General features: G+C 41.8%; 1 protein-coding gene across 4 annotated transcripts in view; it reads right to left on the bottom strand.

The window, feature by feature from the left end:
- LOC148354134 (uncharacterized) overlaps window positions 1-22361 on the bottom strand; it is a 106015-nt gene that overhangs the window by 13924 nt on the left and 69730 nt on the right. The window contains exon 3 of one of the 4 annotated variants that reach the window (XM_088351409.1): window positions 18066-18154. The exons of 2 other annotated variants lie outside the window; for them this stretch is intronic. In XM_088351409.1, the coding sequence (XP_088207535.1) occupies window positions 18066-18154 (89 nt within the window). Of the gene's footprint in view, window positions 1-2966; window positions 3073-18065; window positions 18155-22361 lie in introns of those variants that run through there. One more of the 4 variants, XR_015852475.1, reaches the window with a different exon arrangement.

Genomic DNA, 22361 nt, shown 5'->3' with positions numbered 1-22361 from the left:
ATCCTGTCTGATATCTGACTCCAGTCTCCAGTATCCGGTATTGATGCTGTCTGTCTAGTTCTGTCTGATATCTGACTCCAGTCTCCGGTATTGATCCTGTCTGTCTCGTCCTGTCTGATATCTGACTCCAGTTTCCGGTATTGATCCTGTCTGTCTCGTCCTGTCTGATATCTGACCCCAGTCTCCAGTATTTGGTATCGATCCCGTCTGTCCCGTCCTGTATCGTTCCCGTCCGTCCAGTATCTGCTCGTGTATCTGGTATCGATATTGTCTCTCCCGTCCTGTCCAATATCAACCCCGTCTGTCCGGTATCCGCTCGCGTATCTGGTATCGATCTCGTTGGCCTCTGGCTTCCTGTTTTTTCATGCCGTACTTTTGTCTTACTTCTTTCGCCCAGCGATCGCAGAATCACTGGTGTTTGTCTTAACGTGCATGACTGCCCCATTCCCGTTAAATAAAGCTTGTGTGAAAACGTTACGCATCTGGGTCCTCCTCCTGTTCTGGTTCTGACACTGGGGGGTTTGGTCTGGCGTTTGGACTGTATTGAAAGAGTTCTTCTCTGACTTTTCATGCTATAGCATCAAAAAAACACCCTCTAACCTCCCCTCCCTCTCCCCATCTTTCCTTCATCCAACGCAAAGTTGAGTTGATTTGAAAAAAGTTGAGCAGATTTTTCTGCCATAACCTCAAAAAGACACAACTCAACAACAGGTCGACAAAAGCTGAGAAGAGAGCATCAGCTGGAGGCATTTTTTATTTCTTCTACTGGAGTTTGAAAAGAATGACTCAATCTCTGACACTTGGCAGTTTTGACGGTGTGAGTTTTCTGTTCACTGGCTAATCTCAAGCGGTTGTGGTCAGAATGTTTTTTGAGGCTGAATTGGTGGGAAGAACGCTTCAGGTCCATTCCCTAAGATGACCTGGACTGTATGATTAAGAACAGCAACAACAACATACTCTTCTCTGTCTGTCAGGCCCTCATTCCTGAATAAAATTCCAAGAAGTATAACATTTAGGGAGCCACCACAACTGTTTTTTGTGAGGGCCTGATACGCCTCCTTCCACCAGGGGGCCCCAACCCGGGTTTGAACTGGGCACAGGTGTGTGCTGATTCAATCACCATACGTCTTTGCCCAATTACCCCGAACCCTTTAAAAATACATTTTGAACATCACACATGGCCAAGTCATTGACATTTTTATTTCCACCACCACACGTTTGACAAAGAAACAAGAAATAAAACACAAACAATTTGCTCCTCACATTTTCCAGATCTAGTTTTTTGCCTTTGTTTCAGATTTGGACTTTGGTCAATGACTTATTTAAAGTAAAATAAAATCTGGATGTGTTTCATGAATGTTCTCTGATTGATTAATGATAGTCAGAAAATACAGCTTAACTGGGTGCTTTGCGAGCGGTGCCTGGCTTTAGTAACCTACACTGGGCACATTTTTAAAATAGCAACATATTGTTTGGCGCGATGCCGTTCATTTTTCTCTTGTGCTTCTCTCACTACTAGTTTAGTATGGCGGGCCAGATTTGGCCTCCAGGCCATGAGTGCTTTTAACTGTTTCACTATTTTATCTATTCAAGTTTTCGGCTTGATTTGTATGGTAGTATTCAAAGTGCTTGGTAATTAAAAGAGATCGGAAGGAAAAACGGAATAATCAAAAGTAAAAATTGTATATTATTCTTGTTCAGTGGGCAGATCATACCACAACAAGAACATAAACACCACAAACGTTTTAGTCCAAATATTGACTCAATAATTATCTAGATGAAAAAAATATGTTTTTAATAAGCTAAATGGTCACTCTCATATGAAAAACACAAAAATTGTTTTGTTTTTCAGGAGGATGAAAAAACACCGTTTCCCTATTAATTTCACGACCGGAACAGAATTAGGACCCAGATGCGTAACGTTAACCACAAGTTCATTGAGAGAAAGAGGAAGGGCGGTGCCCGCGATCCGGTGCTCGCTTGGCGCGGGAAGCAAGCCGCTCACAGAATCGGATCGTGTTCCGAATGCGGAAGTGGATCTCCTGGAGTGGGAGATTGTGGTGTCGAAAAAAACAGGTCGATTGCCAGGACAGGAGAGCAAAACGTGGTCGGGATCAAAAACTGGTTGTAAGCCGGGACGGGAGAGCAAAACGTGGTCGGGTCAAAAAAACAGGTAGTAAGCCGGAGACAAACGGGGAAATCAGGAACGGACGGGTGGAAAACTGGTGCAAAAAGCGGTACCGAGTCAAAGTGCTTGCCTTGTAGAAACAGAGGTTCGCTGACGGACTGACAACAGGCGATAGAAAGGACAGAGCTTAAGTAGGACAGGGACCCAATCAGGAAGCCGGCAGCGGCCGGTGCCAAACGAGCGGGCACAGGTAATGCTAATCAGTCATCATGACAACTACATTTATTTTAGACATTTATTTTTACACTTGACGAAAGAAAGAAGAGACTCTTCAGGAAGTCTCGCGGGCCATGAGTTTGACACGCGTGATGCAAATGATAAAATAAAAACACAAATTTGCTTCTCAAGTCTTCACTCAACATGCACATTTTGCCCGTTGCTTGCATGATCTCTCCAAACTTCACATCCTATAAACAAGATGTCTTGAAAACAGATTCCACACCAAACAAAAACCGCTAAACTCATCTAAGAAAAGTACGGCGGCATAAAAAAGGTGCGCCCATATCGCCGGCCGCTATCGGCAAAATGTATGATAAAGTGGAATTATATTCATTGAATGCAAGCTAGTGTGAAATGGCCTGATAAAATAGGGCGATGACACACCCGCTGCTCACAAATAGAAATCCAAACATTTAAAGGGAGACCATTTTATTCACTATTGTCATCCGAATGGTGAATGGGGGCTCAATGCAGCCCAAATTGAAAAGCAAGAACACAAACTGAGGAAGGCATAAATATAGATGTACGTTTTCTTATTGTTCATGGATGGATAAATTACATTTTGTGGTAGGGGCGATTGCATGGAAGAGTTGGAAAGGAATTCAGAAACTTGAAACGTGTCCCAGGTAGGTAGTAGGTTCTCTCCAACGAGATTGGACATGGCACTCCAGGATAAAACTTATAATAAAAGACCTAAACGATCAATATACAGTAAGATAGAAAGACTTAGGATAAAAAAGCTAAATATTTACATTTCCCCCTAGAGAAGGGGTTGGCAACCTATGACACGCGAGCGCACGGCAAATTAATACAAATAATAATGATAATTTAAAAAAAGTGCATTTTAACCTGAAATTTAGACATTTTCAGTTGCGCACCGTGTTGTTTAGGGGCTTTACGCAGCGCTTTGCCTCGTGTGTGAGCGTGTGTCTGCACCGCGCCTTGCAGAGGAAGAGAGATCCGTGTTTTAACCCAGCCACAGAAACACTGGCGCGCGATAAATGAATCATGACGGCTCCTCCATCGAAAAAAATCTCGTTCTTTTCAGCCAGTGCGGACAAACGACTGGGGCTTTGTGCAAAAAAAAAAATCACCTTGATGTTTGTGCATTATGCCTCGAGAGTGTTGAACCTCGCACGGCAAGTGTTAAATGTCATTATGAGACAAAACATGATCATGAATTCAATAATGAGTCTGACAAGGCGAAGACATTAAAAGGCGCTCTGTCCAGGTACGGCCAACAAACAGACCCTGAAAACCTTTATCACTGCTAAAATCACCACCACTGAAGCAAGTTATCACATTGCTCACTGCCAGGCTTGGGGAGTAACGGAATACATGGAACGGCAAAAATGATGTTGGCAAGCTGTTAGGATTTATTTTCATTTTGTTTCTGTCGCAATTTGTGTTAGTCTTGCCGGAGATCAAAGAGATCAAAGCCAGGAGAGAAAGCTTACCACGTGTTGTGAGTCATAATTTTAATCATATTTAGTTTCTTTTGTCTTTTGTTAGCATATCTGGTATTGGAGTAATCCAAAAGTAATTGAAAGTAATCAAGTTAAAGTAACCCTACCCAACCCTGCTCACTGCATAGCGAAGCAGGAAAAATATTTATATCTGCGACCAAATCAGCTGTTATTTTTGTTGCACTTATTTTCAAGTAGCCTTCTGCCTTGCTGCTGTTATTTCAAGTTTTGATATTTTCTGCTATGAGATTTAATTGATGAATGGCATGGTAGCTGTCCATATCAATTGTTTTTGATTGTAGTTCATTGTTGATGAAGAATGGTTAATTCAGGTTGATTCTTGTGGTAATAAGTGGAAGCCATGGATGTTTACAGGTCTTTCCACATGTTGCTCACATTCTTTTTTTGGTTTATTGCTGAACAAGAATAGTTCACGATTTCGATGTATATCCATGTTGTATATTACTGTCAGGACCAGAACGGAAACAGGACCCAATTGTGTAAAGTTTACCACAAGTTTTATCGAAGGACAGAGGAAGGGGGGCGCCCACGATCCGGTGCTCGCTGGACGCGGGAAGCAAGTCGCTCTTGTACTCGGATTGTGATCTGAACACGGAAGTGGATCTTCGGTAGCGAGCGATGGCGGTGTCAGGAACGTAGTAACTGGTCGGCAGCCGGGACTGGGAGAGCAAGGTGTGATCGGGGTCGGAAACGAGTCGTAAGCCAGGACCGGAGAGTAAACGTAGTCGGGAACATCTATTGTTGGTATTAAGGCTACATGCTAAATACCAAGAAACGTTGCCGATATAATAAGTAATATAGGCTTGATAGCAAAAGTTTAAATGATAAGATGAACATGTTTAATTTACTTTCCTGATATGAAGTCTATGCTGCAAATTCAAACATGTTTGATGAGTGCCTTGGTCCAATCCTTTTGCTTTGATGCATTTAACCACAAGTCTTCTTCAGGAGAGTCCGCTGGGATCCTGTAAAACTTCCAATTTACGATCACTAACGTTTTTCTTTTCTGATTCTGGCACACAAACACTCAACATGACGACAACTAGTAGCTCTGACAGCTTTCCTTTCCTCTGTCTTCTGACCAGCGCGAGTTATATTTTGCTGACAGTGACGTCACACATGAGGTAGGCTATGAAAGGATCTATAGGTTTTTATTACTACTGTACTACGTCATATTACATCCACAGCTTATTTTTCATTCAGGGAGAATCATTTTTAACCTTGCATAGGGTAATTTTTTTTTTGAATTTATTTTCCTTTTCTGCGACTTAAAAAATTGGATATGATACGAAAAGGAAATGCAATGGCAAAGCAAAGCCACAAAAGAGCAGAGTCTGCTTCATTTTTAAGCATACTTGTTTAGAAAGATGGCAACAATTTCAAGCATTTCACCCAAAATTCAAGCCCTTTCCAATCCTTGAAAACACATTAAAATTCCAGCATTCTTTTAAGATTTTAAGCACCCGTATGAAGCCAGTATCTCCCGCCGCGGTCCTTGGTGGGGCGGTGTGAGGGAACTACTCTGGTTTTGCTCTTTTCGTCAAAGTGTCAAGCGGCGGCCCGGGAACACACTTCATTAAGTGCTTCTTCTGCAGAAGATGGCGGCTTTTTTCCAGGCAGTAAGCACAAATCCGAAGTGGCGAGATGACCACAATGCATTACGGCGAGGAGGCTTGTCACTCCCTCCAAGGTTCGTATCCTTTCCCGAGTCGGCGCCACTCCATCAAAGCAAATGAGCTGAGAAACCTTGGCTGTTATTTACACGTGCATCCGCTCGACTTGTTTCTTATGTCACCCGGCCGCTCCGTATTTCGCCTCCCGCTAAATTAGAAATGCATCCGACACACCTTATGGATTTCTTCACGCTTTCCAATATGCAATTGAGGGAGAGCACAATCGCGTTGTGGGTCCTCTACCTGCTGGGTCGTTGGGTTCATGATGATTGCAAAACGCAAAAAGAAAAAACATCTTTGCTAAGGAAAAACGTCAACAATATTTCCAACAGGTCAAAGATAGTTTGGAGACTGTCGATCAGGGGTGTCCGAATTATGGTCTTGGTGTATTCAGTGAGATGGGAAGATTTTTATCTCCTTGTTGAATCCTGTGTTTTTTGCATATTCGCCACTCAAGGCTTCAGATCATTAGGCCAAATTTTAATACCAGCCTGTCAGTATTTAAACTGTCTTGTTAGTCCCCTTTTGTCGGTCCGTCTACGAATCTCTGTTTTTACACGGCAAGCTCTTTTGCGCCCGTCATGTTTTTCGCTCCTGTTGGTCTCTCACTACGATCTGTTTTGATCTCGACCACGTCTTTTCTCCCGTCCCGAATCACGACCTGTTTTGATCTTGACCACGTCTGTTCTCCTGTCCCGAATAGCGATCCATTTTTAACCTCGACCACGCCTACTCTCCTCTCCTGGCTCTCGACTCGTTTCCAATCCTGACCACGTTTTGTCTCTTCTATCCCGGCTACTGACCCGTTTCTTCCGTTCCCGACACTGCCATCGCTCGCCACGGGAGTCCCACTTCCGCGTTCAGAGCGACCTGCTTCCCGCGTCCAGCAATCCCCGGATCGTGGGCACAACCCCCTCCCTTTCTTCTAATAGAACTTGTGAGAAACGTTACGCAAGTGGGTCCTGCTTCCGTTCTGGTGCTGATAGAACCGATAGACGTTCTCTTTTAGAATCTTCTAGTAAACACCAAAATGCATTATTCTGTCAGCCACAGCAAGTTGTCCTGGTCTTGAGGCAGCAAAGCAACCCCAGTCCATCACACTGCCACCACCTTGTTTTACTGTTCTTTTTGTCAAATGCTTTGTATTTCTAACGCCAGATGTAACAGGCTGCACATCTTCCAAAAAGTCCAATTTCTGACGCATCAGTTCACAGAATGTTTCTCCAAAAGTCTTGAGGATAATCAAGATGGTATTTGGGAAACGTGAGACGACTGTTCATTTGTGACTGCAGTTGTTTTCGCCTGGGAACTCTTTTATTTTTGGGCATTGTCTTTCTTATAATGGAGTCATGAAAACTGACCTTAGCTGAAGCAAGCAAGACCTGCAGTTCCTTAGATGTATTTCGCTGTTCTTTTGTAACCTCCTGGATGAGCCGTTGTCACACTCTTGGAGTAATCTGAATTGGTCGACCACTCCTGGGAAGGTTTGCTACTGTTCCCAGTTGTCTTCATTTGTGGATAATGGCTCTGACAGTGGTTTGGTGAATCCCCACAGCCTCGAAAATAGCTCTGTGACCTTTTTCCAGACTGATGTATTTTATTCACTTTTTTCCAATTTCATATATCTTTGGATCGTGGCATGTCAATTGTGTTCTTGAGATTTTGTAGCCTACTTCCCTTTGTCTGACAGATTTAATTTAGGTGATTTTTTTTGACTCAACACAGGTAATCTTAATTTGCTGGCAATCAATTTTGTGTGTGACCTGTGGAATTGAATTCAGCTTTCCCAAAACTGTGGTTAGTCAAAGTTACTTTGTGATCTAAAAAGGCCGGGGGCAGTGACTTTTTCCCATAGGTTCAGATAGGTTTTGATTTGTTTGTACCTTAATAAATGTAATCAACATTTCAAAACGGCATTCTGTATTTCCTTTGTTCTCTCTGTGATATTAAAATTGGTTTGGCGATCTGAAACTTTTGTGAGTGATAAATATTCAAAAACACAGAAATCAGGAAGGGGGCAATTACTTTTTCACAGCACCGCTTTCAAAGTAATATGTGAAATATTGTTATAAGTACAACTTGCGTCCTGCTCTCAAAAAGCAGAAATATCAATCTAGTCCAATTATGATTGGAGTAGAAAATAAAACAACACGCCAACATGCCCGCCTCTTCCTGATTACGAGTTGTCAGAAGCCGAGATGAACGCTTGAATATTAATGACATCGTGCCCACCTATTTTTGTGCAACATTTATGCTAGCTGATTCAATTACCTTCTCGTCACTTACATTAATATCTGCACCTATATGTTGCAGCTTTAAATAGAGAAAATGTTGTTTTCTATGGATGCACAATCATTGTTTTGTTTCCTACTAATATAAAAAATCCTGCCTCTGGAGACTAATAACTCATTCTTTTCATCCATTATCTGCACCGCTATCCTCAGTAGGGTCGCGGGGGTGCTGGAGCCCATCCCAGCTATCGTCTGGCAGGGGACACCCTGAACTGGTTGCCAGCCAGTTGCAGGGCACAAAGACAGACAACTCACTCGCTCATTCACACCTAGGGACAATTTGGACCGGCCAATTAACCCGACCTGCATGTTTTTGGAATGTGGGAGGAAACCGGAGGGAAACCCACGCAAGCACGGGGAGAACATGCAAGCTCCACACAGGAGGTTCGATCTCATGACCTCAGAACTGTGCCGCACATGTGTTAACCACTGCGCTGCCGTGCTGCCCAGACTAATAACCAATAATTATTTTTTATTGTTTTAAGTGCAAGTAAATTTTAAAATAGTAATGAAAACACACGCAAAACCAGAGCTTGATTAGAGCTTGACTTAATCAATCGAAAAACAGGGTTCCTAAAGCTTAAGGTGAGTTCAATTCGATTTTTAGGACTTTATTTCAATGTCTTTTGAAATATATATATATATATATATATTTATACAGTGGAACCTTGGTTTTCGACCATAATCCGTTCCAGAACCCTGTTCGAAAACCGATTTGTTCGATCACCGAAATCATTTTTCCCATTAAAAATAATGTAAATCGTTTTAATCCGTTCCAACACCCTGAATGTTTACCTTGAATGTTTAACGTAAACATAAAGCTAACCCAGGCTAATCGTACGTCCGCGTTATCGTAATCTTCCGTACGAAAGATGACGCTAACATGAACGTGTAAAAATTAAAAAATCAGCTCGTTTACAAGTCATTTAGCACCCGGGTCTCCACAACAAGTGGTGAGCGGTTCATTGGAAAGGGGGCTCCGTTTCAACACCCTGAATGTTTACCTTGAATGTTCAACGTAAACATAAAGCTAACTCAGGCTAAATCGTACGTTCGCGTTATCGTAATCTTCCGTACGAAAGATTACGCTAACATGAACGTGTAAAAAAAAAAAAAGGATAAAGAAAAGAATTATGAATAGGATTTCTTAACTTTGTGGTGGTCAGCAGAAGGCGCAGGTGGACAGTGGGGTATTCCCTAGCAAGATCAGACACTCGCACACCTCCTTCATATTTTGCTATTTTTACTTTCCTAAATGCAATAGTTGTACGCACTACTTTTCTTTTTTCACCTGTAGCAACTTTGCTGCTTGCACTGACTTTCTTCGGAGGCATAATTAGAGGCTAAAACACTTCGTACACCTATATTAAAAGCGAAAGCAAAACAAAGCACGTCCGCACGCGATAACAGTTGGTCAAGAAAAGAGCAATCCACACCCGTACGCCGCTCAGCATCGCATCCTTGTGTACGCACTCACGCATTACCGGCGTTCGAACTCCGATTTTTTGACCAAACAGCGAAGCAAGAATTTCTCGAAATTTTGGGTCGGACTCCGATTTGTTCGAACTGAGAGGCGTTCGAAAACCGAGGTTCCACTGTGTATATATATATATATATATATATTGTGTCACAATTAAAGCACTTCTTGGCGGTCCTCGCCAGGCAGCTGTCGATCCTGAGTCATGCGACTGGTGAAGGGTGAGCTCTTCAATCCATTGTTCAGATTTTTGGAGAGGTAGAGAGGATAAACAACCTTGTTGTGCTACTAAATACAGTAATTCGAAAATTAAAAATATTCTAAAGAGGAACATAAATGCTTAGAATTTCTCTTCGGTGATATCTTCAGTGCCTCACACACAACACAGGGAAGTAGAGAGGAAACACGACCAAGATGTGCTTCCACATCTATAGGAAATTAAAACATATTCTAATGAGGAACAAAAACGCTTATAAATTCACTTAGGCAATATCTCCAGTGCCTCACACACACATTACAGGGAGGTAGAGAGGAAACACAACCAAGATGTGCTTTCACACCTATAATAAATTAAAAGATATTCAAATGAGGAACATAAAGGCTTAGAATTTCTCTCAGGCAAGATCTCCAGTGCCTCACACACACATCACAGGGACGTAGAGAGGAAACATGACCAAGATGTGCTTCCACATTTATTTGAAAATCAAAAGGTACTGTAATAAGGAAAATACATGCTTAGAATCTTTCTTGGGCTAAATCTCCAGTGCCTCGCACACATTACAGAGGTAGAGAGGAAAAATGACCAAGTTATGCTTCTACATCTTGAAAAAACAACATTCTAATACGGAACATAAATGCTTAGAATCTATCTTGGGCTAGATCTCCAGTGCCTTACACACAAATCAGAGAGGCAGAGAGAAAACATGTTATGCTTCTCCAGTTATAGAAAATCAAAAGATATTCTAATAAGGGAACATGAATGCTTGGAAGATTTCTAACAAGTAGCATGAGCTGATTTAATATTACAGTGTGGCCCCAAGTGAGTAATTATATGTTTTTTTTCCTATTTGGCTCATAACCAACGTCATATTTAGCTCTTAGCAGTCTGATAACTATCGTACACTGCTATTTATTTCCATTGACTCTGTTGTCGCTGGAAATGAAAGGCGGAGTCGGAGGCGTGGAAAAGTCAGCAGGGGGGAGGTTAGGCGATCTTCCCAGTGATTTCCCCAAAGACTTTGTTTTTTTAATACTGGGAAAACATTGATTAGACGAATGTAGGCTCAGCTTCTTTGGCTTCCGTTCCATCTTGCGTCATTAATTTTTGATGCAAAAATCCAAGGCGATGAGTGCAACCGGGGACTTAATGGTAGGTACGTCTTTGCAATCCTTGTAACAGGCAAAGCCACAATCTCAAGCCGCCCATCAAAACTCTCCAGAGTCGAGCTAATGGCGAGAGTTTAAGCAGTCCGGGCAGTTTTAAAACCTTGTGGCTTGTTTGTATTCAAGCCAAGTGAGCACCGTGTCTCTTTGGTGTCAGGCTAGATTTTCACACAATCCTCTCAGTGTCACGCAACGTGGTCTTTATTTCCAAGCACTTGTTTTAAACTGCTCTTAAGTTTACCGACGGGTCATTTGGAGACACTTTAATAAATGGGAACTTGGTTTGAAAGAATCGGAAAATACGCAATCAAATTGTCACTGGTTGCACCGGGTAGTAGAGTTCGTAAGAGAGACGAAAGTGTCGCTAAAAGCTAGCACGACAGAGGATCCAAATTCAGGAAATGCGGTTTAACCTCCTAAGACAGGAACTTCTTGATTGCTATTCATGCGCGTATTCCCACGCGCGTGGACGCCGGTTTTAGGATGATAAGAATAGAATATTGTATAGCTTTTAAGTTTACAAAGGGGTTGGCAAAGGGAATTGTTTAGCATCATAGTCCGTTATTTTGACTATTAAACCTCACTGTCATTCGTTATTTTGACTATCATGCTATGTTAAAATCATTGTCAGTATTGGCCAATCATGTCACAGTTCTTTGATTAATACACCATTTACGTCTGAACGGGAGGACTCTTCGAAAAGTTATTCAAAAACAGAATATTTGCATCTCGAGCGCAGACTCCGTGCAGGAACATAGGGTGAAATCAAATCAGAGAGATAAGAGGGTGTAAGTCCATGCAAACATTTATATGTTAATAAGAGAACCTTAAAGTCACATCTTAAGTGGACTGGGAGCCAGTGCAAGTTGGCCAATACAGGAGTAATATGCTCAAACTTTTTGGTCTTAGTCAAAAGTCTAGCTGCTGCATTCTGAACCAGCTGCAAACTTTTGATGCTAGACATCGGGAGACCAGAAAGCAATACATTACAGTAATCAAGCCGAGAAGTAATAAACGCATGAATTAAAACCTCTGCATTTGATTGGGACAGCATCGAACGAATCTTCGCAATATTACGGAGGTGGTAGAAAGCTATTCTAGTGATAATTTTCACGTGTGACTGAAACGACAGATTAGGATCAAATATAACACCTCGATTTTTGACCGAGTCACTATGGGTGATATTACATTTGTCTAGGTTCAGGGTAGTGTTTGAAAACAACTCACGACAGTGAGCTGGACCAATAATCAACATTTCAGGTTTTTTTGGGTTAAGGCGCAAAAAATTAAGTGACATCCATCTTTGAATCTCAGTAAGGCAAGCCTCCAGATTTCTACAACTTAACTCTCCAGTTGTCTCCAGTGGCACATACAGTTAAGTGTCATCTGCATAACAATGGAAACGAATATTATACTTGCGGATAATGTCACCAAGCGGGATCATATAAATACTAAAAAGAAAGGGGCCCAGGATATCAAAGGGATGAACTAAGAATATCATAAAAGTGTTTCATTATGAGGTGTGGAAAAAGTCCCAAAAAGGTAAATTCATGTCATGACAAAAACAATTCATCTGGTCGGAATTCAGAATTTGGGTCAGGTTTGGGGTGATAGTCTGTTAAGGGCAATAATGTGACAATCATAAACACATTTGTGGTTTGATTTCCCCTAGTCTTCTGCTGAAATTGAAAACAATAAATTGGGAAAATATTTTGGTCATTTTACATATGTTTTGATCTAAATAGAAAATCAAATTCTAAGTGGGACGAAGACAGAGGATAGCAAAATAAACAGGTAAAGTGAGGGAGATGTAGAGTTAGAGCAGTGGTTCCCAAAGTGGGCAGTATCACCTCCCTGGGGGCAGTGGAAAGATCCGGGGGGGGCGGTGAGGAAATACGGGGCTGTAGGGGGGTGGTAGGCGGGCGGCAGTCCGAAGTTGAAATCAGAAGTTTAAACGTTTTTTTTGACGATTTTTACACAACACGTTAGGGCTGGGGCAGCACGGCGGCGCAGTGGTTAGTGCGTGTGCGGCACAGTTCTAAGGTCTTGGGAACCTCCTGTGTGGGTTCAAATCCAGCTACCGGACTTACTGTGCGGAGTTTGTATGTTCTCCCCGTGCTTGCGTGGGTTTCCTCCGGGCACTCCGGTTTTCTCCCACATTCCAAAAACATGCATTTCAGGTGGATTGGCCGGTCCAAATTGTCCCTAGGTGTGAATGAGCGAGCGAGTTGTCTGTCCCTGTGTGCCCTGCAATTGGCTGGCAACCAGTTCAGGGTGTCCCCTGCCCACTGCCCGATGATTGCTGGGATGGGCTCCAGCACCCCCGCGACCCTACTGAGGATAAGCGGTGCAGCTAATGAGGTGAGACGTTAGGGCTGCACGATTAACTGAAATCGAATTGACATCGCGATGTGACGTAGTGCGGTTGTGAAACCGGAAAGCACTGCGTTTTTTTTCAAGGTTTTGTAGTGAGTGATGGAGTTTTGGCCAACCAAAATTGTTACTGTTCGAGTTTTAAAAGCGCTGACCAATCGGAGGGAAGTTTTAATAATGGCACAGGCCAATAAATGTAAAGTTTGCAAGCACCAAAATATGCCCCACCCACCGGGTGAGGTCATTGAGTGTCATGGCGAACTCGGTAAACATAGTTCCAGGGTCAACAAACAAGAAAGAAACGAAGATTGCACCGAAGAAGGGCGGTACATCACTTATTTGGACCTATTTTGGTTTTGACGAAGCGGACGTGGAACAGAAGAAACGCCTGGTGCAGAATTTGCTTTCGTGTAGTCGCTCGGTCCAGAGGAAACACAAGTCATTTGTACCAGCACCTTTAAAATGATTACACATTTAAATAAACAGCTAGGAATTCACCGGGGAGCCAAGGGTGTGCCAGCCTGCAAAAGTTTGGGAATCATTGAGTTAGAAAGATGGATGCAGATGTAAAGAGAGAAAGAGGGTGAGAGAGATGTAGAGGTACTGAGAGAGTAAGATGTCGCGGTTGAGAAAGGGGTAGAAAAAGAGAGAGAAAGAGATTTATAGAGAGGAAGAGAGAGTGAGAGGTAGACATAGAGGGATATGTAAATGTAGGAAGGAATGCAGAAAAGTAAAAAGATGTAGATATAGGGAGCGAAAGGTGCCAGAGTAGAGGGATGTAGACATTAAGAGTTAGTGAGAGAGATGGAAAGACAGAAAGAGAGAAAGATGTGCAATGTGGAGGTAGAGGGAGAAAAAATGCAGAGGCAGAGAGAGAGGGAGATGTAGAAAGTACGGAGAGAGAGAGAGAGAGAGAGAGAGATGGAGACACAAAGAACAAAAGAGAGATACAAGAAGTTATAGATGGATAGAGGTGGAGTACCACTATAACAGAGAGAACAATTCAAATAGATATTGATAGTTTGATAAAGACAGATAGATAAACATAAAGAGATAAACCAACAAAAAATATATAGATAGAAGAATGAAGTGGTAGACAAAAAGGAGAGGGAGAGAGCAAGAAAGACACATATTGTAGGTAGATAGCTGGATATAGATAATACAGGTAAATATAGATAGATAGAAAGGTAGACAGAGTTAGAGGAAAATAGAGAGAGAGAGAGAGGAGTACAGGTTAATAAAGAAGTAAACAGATATACATAAATAATTCTGATAAGCGAAAGTATTTTTATATATTTTTCTTTAAATGTTTGTTTTTGCCAAAACATTTCAAGGTCAGCAACGTGATGCAACAACTCACGGTAACACAATCATTTCAAGCTTACGAAAAACCAGACATGCATGTTCTCGGTACACAATGTCGGAGAAGCTGTAGAAAGCCGTCACACGCAAGGAAACAACATGCAAACACCACTCAGGTAGCCCGGAGCCAATAACCCGACAACTGTGAGCTAGACATGCTAACCACTGGAGCTTAAGATATTTCGAAAAGCCAACCAGACTTGAAACGGAGGGATCTATCTGTACACGGTTTAAAGTGCTTGTAATGCACTTGAAAAAAATATATCTCGAATTCCATAACATGTCTTGAAACCAGAGATGGGTTGTAACGGATTACATTAATTCCGTTACATTTACTTGAGTACGTTCTGGGAATTGTACTGTACTTGTATTGAAATCCCTATACTTTTATTTTTACTTGAGGAAATTTGTGAAAGAAAAAAACTACTTATACTCTGTTACATGAGGCAACATTACGACGTTACTTCGTTACTTACAGGAAAACACTTCAGAGGGTCATCATCACAGCCCAGAGAATCGTTGGTTGCTCTCTACCCAGTCTGGATGACATTGCCTGCTCTCGCTACCTCAGCAGAGCAGAAAACATCATCAAGGACTTTTCTCACCCCAGCCACCACCTCTTTGACCTGCTGCCTTCCGGCAGACGCTACAGGTCGCAAGACAAAAACAAACAGGCTCAGAGATAGTTTTTTCCCCAGAGCCATCACCACCCTTAACACACCTCATCTCATCTCATCTCATCAGCTGCACCGCTTATCCTCAGTAGGGTCGCGGGGATGCTGGAGCCCATCCCAGCAATCATCGGGCAGTGAGCAGGGGACACCCTGAACTGGTTGCCAGCCAATCGCAGGGCACACGGGGACAGACAACTCACTCGCTCAGTCACACCTAGGGACAATTTGGACCGGCCAATTCACCTGAAATGCATGTTTTTGGAATGTGGGAGGAAACCGGAGTGCCCGGAGGAAACCCACGCAAGCACGGGGAGAACATACAAACTCCGCACAGTAAGGCCGGGAGCTGGATTTGAACCCACTCAGGAGGTTCCCACCACCTCAGAACTGTGCCGCACACGCGCTAACCACTGCGCCGCCGATTCTGAGTCCTGTTAAAATCTTCAGTCTGGGATTGTTCCCGTTAATTTTTGTCCTGTTTAATTTTGGCTTCCAGTTTTGTTTCCATCTATTTTGGTCCTGTTTACTATTTTCTCCAGTTTTCGTTCCCGTCTAGTTTCTCCTGTTAATTATCGATATCCTGATTTGTTGTCGACCCTGTCTGTCCCTTCCTGTCCGGTATCGACCCCATCTGTCCGATATTAACTTGGGCAATTGGAATCGGTCTCTGGCTTCCAGTCTTTCCACATCAGACCAGTTGCTTAACGTGCATAACTCCCCATTTCCCATCAAATAAAAGGCTTGTGTGAAAACGTCCTGCGTTTGGGCCCTGATCCTGTTCTGGCTCTTGACAGATGTTGCTACAGTTCCTCAGTACTTAAGTAATTTTTTTCACCAAGTACTCTTTTACTTATACTTAAGTAAGTATTTGGATGACTACTTTTACTTCTACTTGAGTAATATTATTCTGAAGTAACTGTCACGAAACGGAACGAGACTGTCTTGAAAGTTGGTGCTCATTTGCGTAGATGATCTGTCACTTTAATTGAGAAAGAAACGTTGTCCAACACACAAACGGACCAAAAACAAAACAAAGGAGGCTCAAATGCAGGCAAAACTACAGACTAGGCATTTAACGGGATTAAACAGAACTTGCAGGAATCTCTCAGAATATTACATCAAAGTGCAACAAAGTCCAACAAACACAACAAGAATAAACAGGTATCAAACAGGCATGAACATGTTTTCAGCAAGGGTAAACAACGATGTGGCCCAGGGCAGTTCCAAAAGGCGCGTTTAAGTGCCCATAGGAGTAATCAGGAAATGCAGGTCAGCCGGTGCCAAGGGGCGGGGCCAGCTGGGCGCCATGACAACCGTGCAGGACATGACAGTAACAGTACTTTTACTTTGGTAAAATTTTTGGCGAATCTACCCACCTCTGATTGAAACCCAAGAATGAGAAAAAGGTACGCATCTATCCCTTCTCCATCGTTGAGATTAGCAGAAGTCAAGCTCGGTTTAACATCCGGGCGCTAACGACGTTCCAAGGTTGGAAAGAAGAGTCCTGCATTGATCACAACAGTCTTTTTCTATGCATGTGATAATGAGAATAGAGGCGCGGGAGTACATGCAAGGCCAGAATGGAGGACAAGGCCAACACCTTCAGTTCAACCTAGCGCTATAACTCAAGATAAGAGGCAAACAAAGTCAGACGTGAATGCAGCAAATTCGCCCAACCGGGGAGGGAAATAAAGCAACGAGACGCTGCGGAATAAATTCCGAAGCTTTGTCTTTAGCCGTATGTTAGTACGAGGAGATATGGAAAAAGTGTTGGATGGATTCACGAAATTGGGAGAGATAAAAGCAGCCGACATCAATCACTCTCTCACGGTATCTTGTCACGGAGGAGACGGCGGTGCCAGTGTTTTTTTTTTACGGGAGGGGAGCGGAAAATAAATAAGCCGGCGGACCAAAATACTGAAAAAGTGCAGAGGTTTTTTTTGCAGTATCATTTCTTATTTTCAAACCTTATTTGCATGACTAGACACAACAAAGTGTAAATAAATGCTTTGGTAACAAATTTATTTTAGATTGTGGATATTTTAAAGCAGTTGTATATGCCATGTAGGCTTGTATGCAAGTATATACTGCATGTTTTTCTATTCATTCTTTTTTAAATATATATATTCTACAATCTTTGCTTTAAAGTGATATCCAAATCCTAAGCCAAACTAAATGTGATAAAACAATACATATTTTTGCACAATCTATAATATATATATATATATATATATATATATATATATATATATATATATATATATATATTATATTCAATTTATTTTCCCAAAGATAATGCATTTTGAAGATGTCTGAAGTCTGTCTTGTCTTTGACTTCCTGGGCTGTGACGCCAACACCCTAGCAAGCCAATCACCATATTGGTTTAAATGTTAAATAGTCAAAAAAGCTTTTGACTAGTTTAAGCAAGGTTTTGGTAGTATTTGGGGATAATGCCTGGGCATTGTGTCTCAGGTGAGTGTCGCCATGGTACAACAAATGCTGAGCAGCCAAAATGGGGCGAGCTGACAAAGATAACACGGAGAGCTAACAAGGGCTAAACCAACCGGGACACAGAAGACAAGCCAGCTGCTAGAAAGGGCTAACTGGGACCAATCGGCACAAACATAGAAGGCTGGCTGACTAAAAGCATGCAGTAAGCAGCCAGGATAACCGGGAGACAACAAAAAAACAGCCACGGCAACAAAAACCAAGCCATTCGTAAATATACCAAATGATCACGGCAGGCTGGCCAGCAAGCCGATTGCTAACCTGGACCAAACAAAACTGGAAGCCTTAGCCCGGATGCTAACAGGAAGCATATTGGACAATAGTATATGATTCGCAAGACAGCGGCGGAAAACAAAAAAGAAAAGTCACAATCATCTACTAAAAAGGAGGCGAAAGGCAAAAAGAACAACACGACACAGGTAAACTTACCTCACATAGCTTTTGATGATCAAAGCTCCCAACTCGGACAAAACAGTCAGGAGTCCCCCAGCAACACGGCAAGCAAAGTTCCAATTTCCCTAGGCACAAATGCATGCTATACAATCGCTGCACTACAATCGAGACCTGCTATTGTAATGAGTCTTTGTTGCCATCTGGTTACATCACAGCTCTTAGGAATATGAGGTCAATGGGTTGACTTTAAGACTAAATTTCTCGAGTCCTCCGGCGCATGGAATATTTTGCAACATCTCTCCCTGATTGTGGGGAGGGAGGAACACTCCATGATCTTTGCCTAAATAAGGAAAATAATGGTCTTTTATGACCCCTTTAAATTACACAATCCTTTCGTTTAATACATTTGAGAAGTGTCATTTCTTTCTGGATTTGGGTCGCAACTTGTCATTAGGATGGAATGTTGGGCCCTGAGTCACATCAGTTGAGAACCACTGGTTTTGGATGTTTGATGACACCTTTATGTAGAGATATTCTCTGACGGGCTACAGAAAGCCCCCTCTTTTTTTCCTGCTACAGAAACTTTTCTCCCTTTTACATTCGATCTATAGACTCAAGTGTCCACAAGACAACTCTTTGTTTCAACTTGTTGATTAGCTTACTTGAGCCAACTGACAAGGTTTTCCATTGTAACAGAATTCTATGGCTAGGCTTGCATGTCATGGTAGGCTGATGTTAGATGGTTTAGTTCGATAAATTTACCTCTACAGGTGTTCTTGGCAGAAAACTAACTACTGGCAACCAAATTGTGAGTTTTCTTTTTGTTAATGAAATCAAATTTCTGCGTGCAATACTCAGCAGGCCTGGTAAGGAGGAGGGTACATGGGGAAGAATCGCCTTCTCTCCCTTCTTCAGTCACAATGACTTTAAAAGGTGCAGGCACCCACCCGTCAGTCTGTTTTACCAGGATCTTGTTCTTTCGGTAGGGACCCAAAGTTCATGACCATAGGTAAGGGTAGGAACGTAGATCGACCGGTAAAACGAGAGCTTTGCCTTCCAGCTCAGCTCTTTTTTCACCACAATGGACCAATACAGGGTCCGCATGATGGCAGATGCTGCACCGATCCATCTGTCGATCATCCGAACTAATAATACAACATGTTTGAGTATTGCTTCCTTCATCATAAATGCTAGACACAATAGGACGTTATTTCGTATGTATTTGTGTGAGTGACCGTGAGCACAACCTGTTGGCCGAATCAGTAACTACCAAATTAGATTCTAAACCAAATGAAAATAACTTAAAGCAATTTTCTCTATATTTATTTTAGCTTGATACCTGAAGCTGATGCTCACCTATTGAGTATTAAGTGATAAGTAATATATATATATATATTATATATATATATATATATATATATATCTTTTTCCTCCACAAAAAAATTATGATATTTAGAATTAACTTTGTATCCCTACGTAATACATCCTTCATTATTTTTTTATTGAAAGGTTTGATTTTTTTTTGTACATTTTATATATACTTTACTTATTTTTTTAAACTTAATTTATTCATGGCAGTTTTTCATTCCTCAAATTATTTTTTTCTGATTGCAATGAGTGCATATAAAGCTTGAAAAGGCCGATATTAGGATCGATACCTGGTATCAAAACAAGCACATTGCAAGTAATGTATGCAAAAATATTAACCAGGGAAAAGAAATAACAGAAATTATAGTAGTATTTACTGTATGTTGTTCTTTTAAAACAAATGCCAGAGCTACTTTCTCTTATGAAAAATTAAAACACGACTGCAAGGGAGTAAGTAGAGACTTCAGTGTAACCTTAAAAGTGTTAAGTGTCGAAAAATGCTTCAGTTTGCCAAGCGGCAGTAACATTGGACTCTGGAGCAAAGGAAAAGGTCATTCGGACTGAAGTGAGAATAGTAGCAAGGGAGAAGATTTTGTGTGATAACAGAGCATGTAGAACCTAAGATCACGTGATAATGTCATTAAATCGCATACCCGATTACCAGCATACATTTATATCCTCGTATGTATTATAAACTGACCCCTAGCGGTGTAAAAATACTTAATTTGTTTACAAAAAACACGATTGAGTCAAATAATAAGCAAAACACATGTACTATCTCATAAACGTTATTTCTATTAAGAACTCACGGCTTTTCAAACTTGTTATTACATAAGTTGAGACACTCTTTGAACAAGCTGCCATGTTTGGCCGAATGACCGTTTTGCCAAGGTAGCATGTCCCGCTGGTGTCTGTAGTTGAGGAATGTTCCACTATTTTCCATCATTTCCTTCCCTACTCAATCACGTTAGCCAATTGGCTGTAGGCTATAGCTCGCCCTGAGCCACTGCTTCCTCCTTTATTGCCACTCGCCTTTCACTAGATCTATTCAGCCGCTCCGGGTGTATCTAGGTGGATTAGATCCATTTTGTTGTTGATCGCAGTAATTAACAATAGCTTTCATGTCCTTCCACTAACTGATATCTGCCAGGGTTAACGCAAAAAAGGAGGAAATAGGCTTCGTAAAATTCAGAAGTGGCAAGCTTTGGAATTTTGTACTGCAGTGTTAGACATACATAGGAAGATTCTGGCAGGCCACCAAGACTCACCACAGTCCTGTCATTGTGTAAAAAGTACATTATGCTTAAGATTTCTCATTATATAAATGATCACAAAGGCCATGGTGTGCGTTTGAGCTTTGTACTGTATCTTTATCAGTGAGAAAGAATCTCGGTCTGTCAGCCCCTCCCCCTTTGCTAAAGCGCACTCTCGATAGTTGTAGCGGTGTTTGTTCCAGTCCTGCTTGTACTGTGATCAGATGGCTAGGTAAAATCTGACGTTGACTAGTAAATATTGAAGTTGAATATTTTTCGACACTGCGACCAGAAAAAAGGTCTGGCGCCGAGCATTCCACCGCCTTGACGCACTGCCTGTGTTTTCAACAGAGCATAGAAAAGCGGCAAAGCCATTTCAAGCAATTAGAAAATATTGCTCAGATGAGCAAAAGACGGTGGACACAGGTCCTGACAGTAGCTCATAAGTTGCACATTACAATAACCTCCAATAAACCGCCGATGAAAAATCGGCTTCCTGTCATGGCAGCAATCACAAAAGCAGAGGTACTGGTATTGAAAACTGTAATTTACCAAATAAACGATATAAATCTTTCATTTGTATTAATTTAAAACTCATAACTGTGATTTGGTCCGTCAACTCGCCGATACGATACCTTAAAATAGAACAGCAAGGGCACAATACTAGATATTTTTAGATAGATAGATAGATAGATAGATAGATACTTTATTCATCCCCGAAGGGAAATTCACTTTTCCAGCAGCATCCCTAAGCTGAGAACAATTTTAGTCTAATTAGATGACAAGAAGGGTTTTTTTTTTTGCATTCAATTCTCATTTCTATGTGGGGGTGACTCGTTTGCTGTGTCATTGCCTTTCATAACTGGTGTGTTTATGATTCAATAATTTACAAGGGCACACATTCATCATAGATCCAGCTTTTTTGATTTTGCTCTAAAAACGCACCAGAATAATGTGTTTGAATTTAAAATGAACAAAATGTTCTTGTTAGGCAGCACGGCAGCGCAGTGGTTAGCACATGTGCGGGACAGTTCATGGGATCAAACCTTCCTGTGTGGAGTTTGCATGTTCTCCCCGTGCTTGCATGGGTTTTCTCCCATAGTCCAAAAACATGCATGTCAGGTTAATTGGCCGTTCCAAATTGTCCCTAGGTGTGAATGAGCAAGTGAGTTGTCTGTCTCTGTGTGCCCTGCGACTGGCTAGCAACCAGTTCAGGGTGTCCCCTGCCCACTGCCTGAAGATAGCTGGGATGGGCACCAGCACCCCCGGGACACTACTGAGGATAAGCTGTGCAGATAATGGATGGATGTTCTTGTTAAGACTGTCCATCCTCCCGGGTCTCACAAATCCTATGGGAAACACAGTGTAGTGTATCCATTCAAGGCTACAACAACCTCTAGTGGTGAATTATTACACACTGTCACTGTAAAGGCAATGGATTAAATAAAGTAAGGGAAAAAAAATGAACATGAAATCAATTGATTAGATAATCCCTGGATCAAATATCAATAAAAAGAGTGTCAATTTGCTCCGAGCTGTTTGCTGAAGCCTTAAAATCTCACTTTTAATCAGATTTTTGGCACGTTAATGGGCTCCTCGTACATCATCCCCAAAGGGTCATTATATAAGAGTCAATACAATCACTAAAGCTCATTTTAGCTGGACATCCAAGTGGCTCTTTGCGGACCAAGCTCGTATGATTCATTAATTC

This window comes from Urocampus carinirostris, chromosome 13 (genome assembly GCF_059441175.1).
Source record: "Urocampus carinirostris isolate Australia breed hairy pipefish chromosome 13, RoL_Ucar_1.0, whole genome shotgun sequence".
Classification (NCBI taxonomy): Eukaryota; Metazoa; Chordata; class Actinopteri; order Syngnathiformes; family Syngnathidae; genus Urocampus; species Urocampus carinirostris.
Note: the sequence above shows the minus strand (reverse complement) of the source record. Positions and strands in the feature narration are given on the sequence as shown.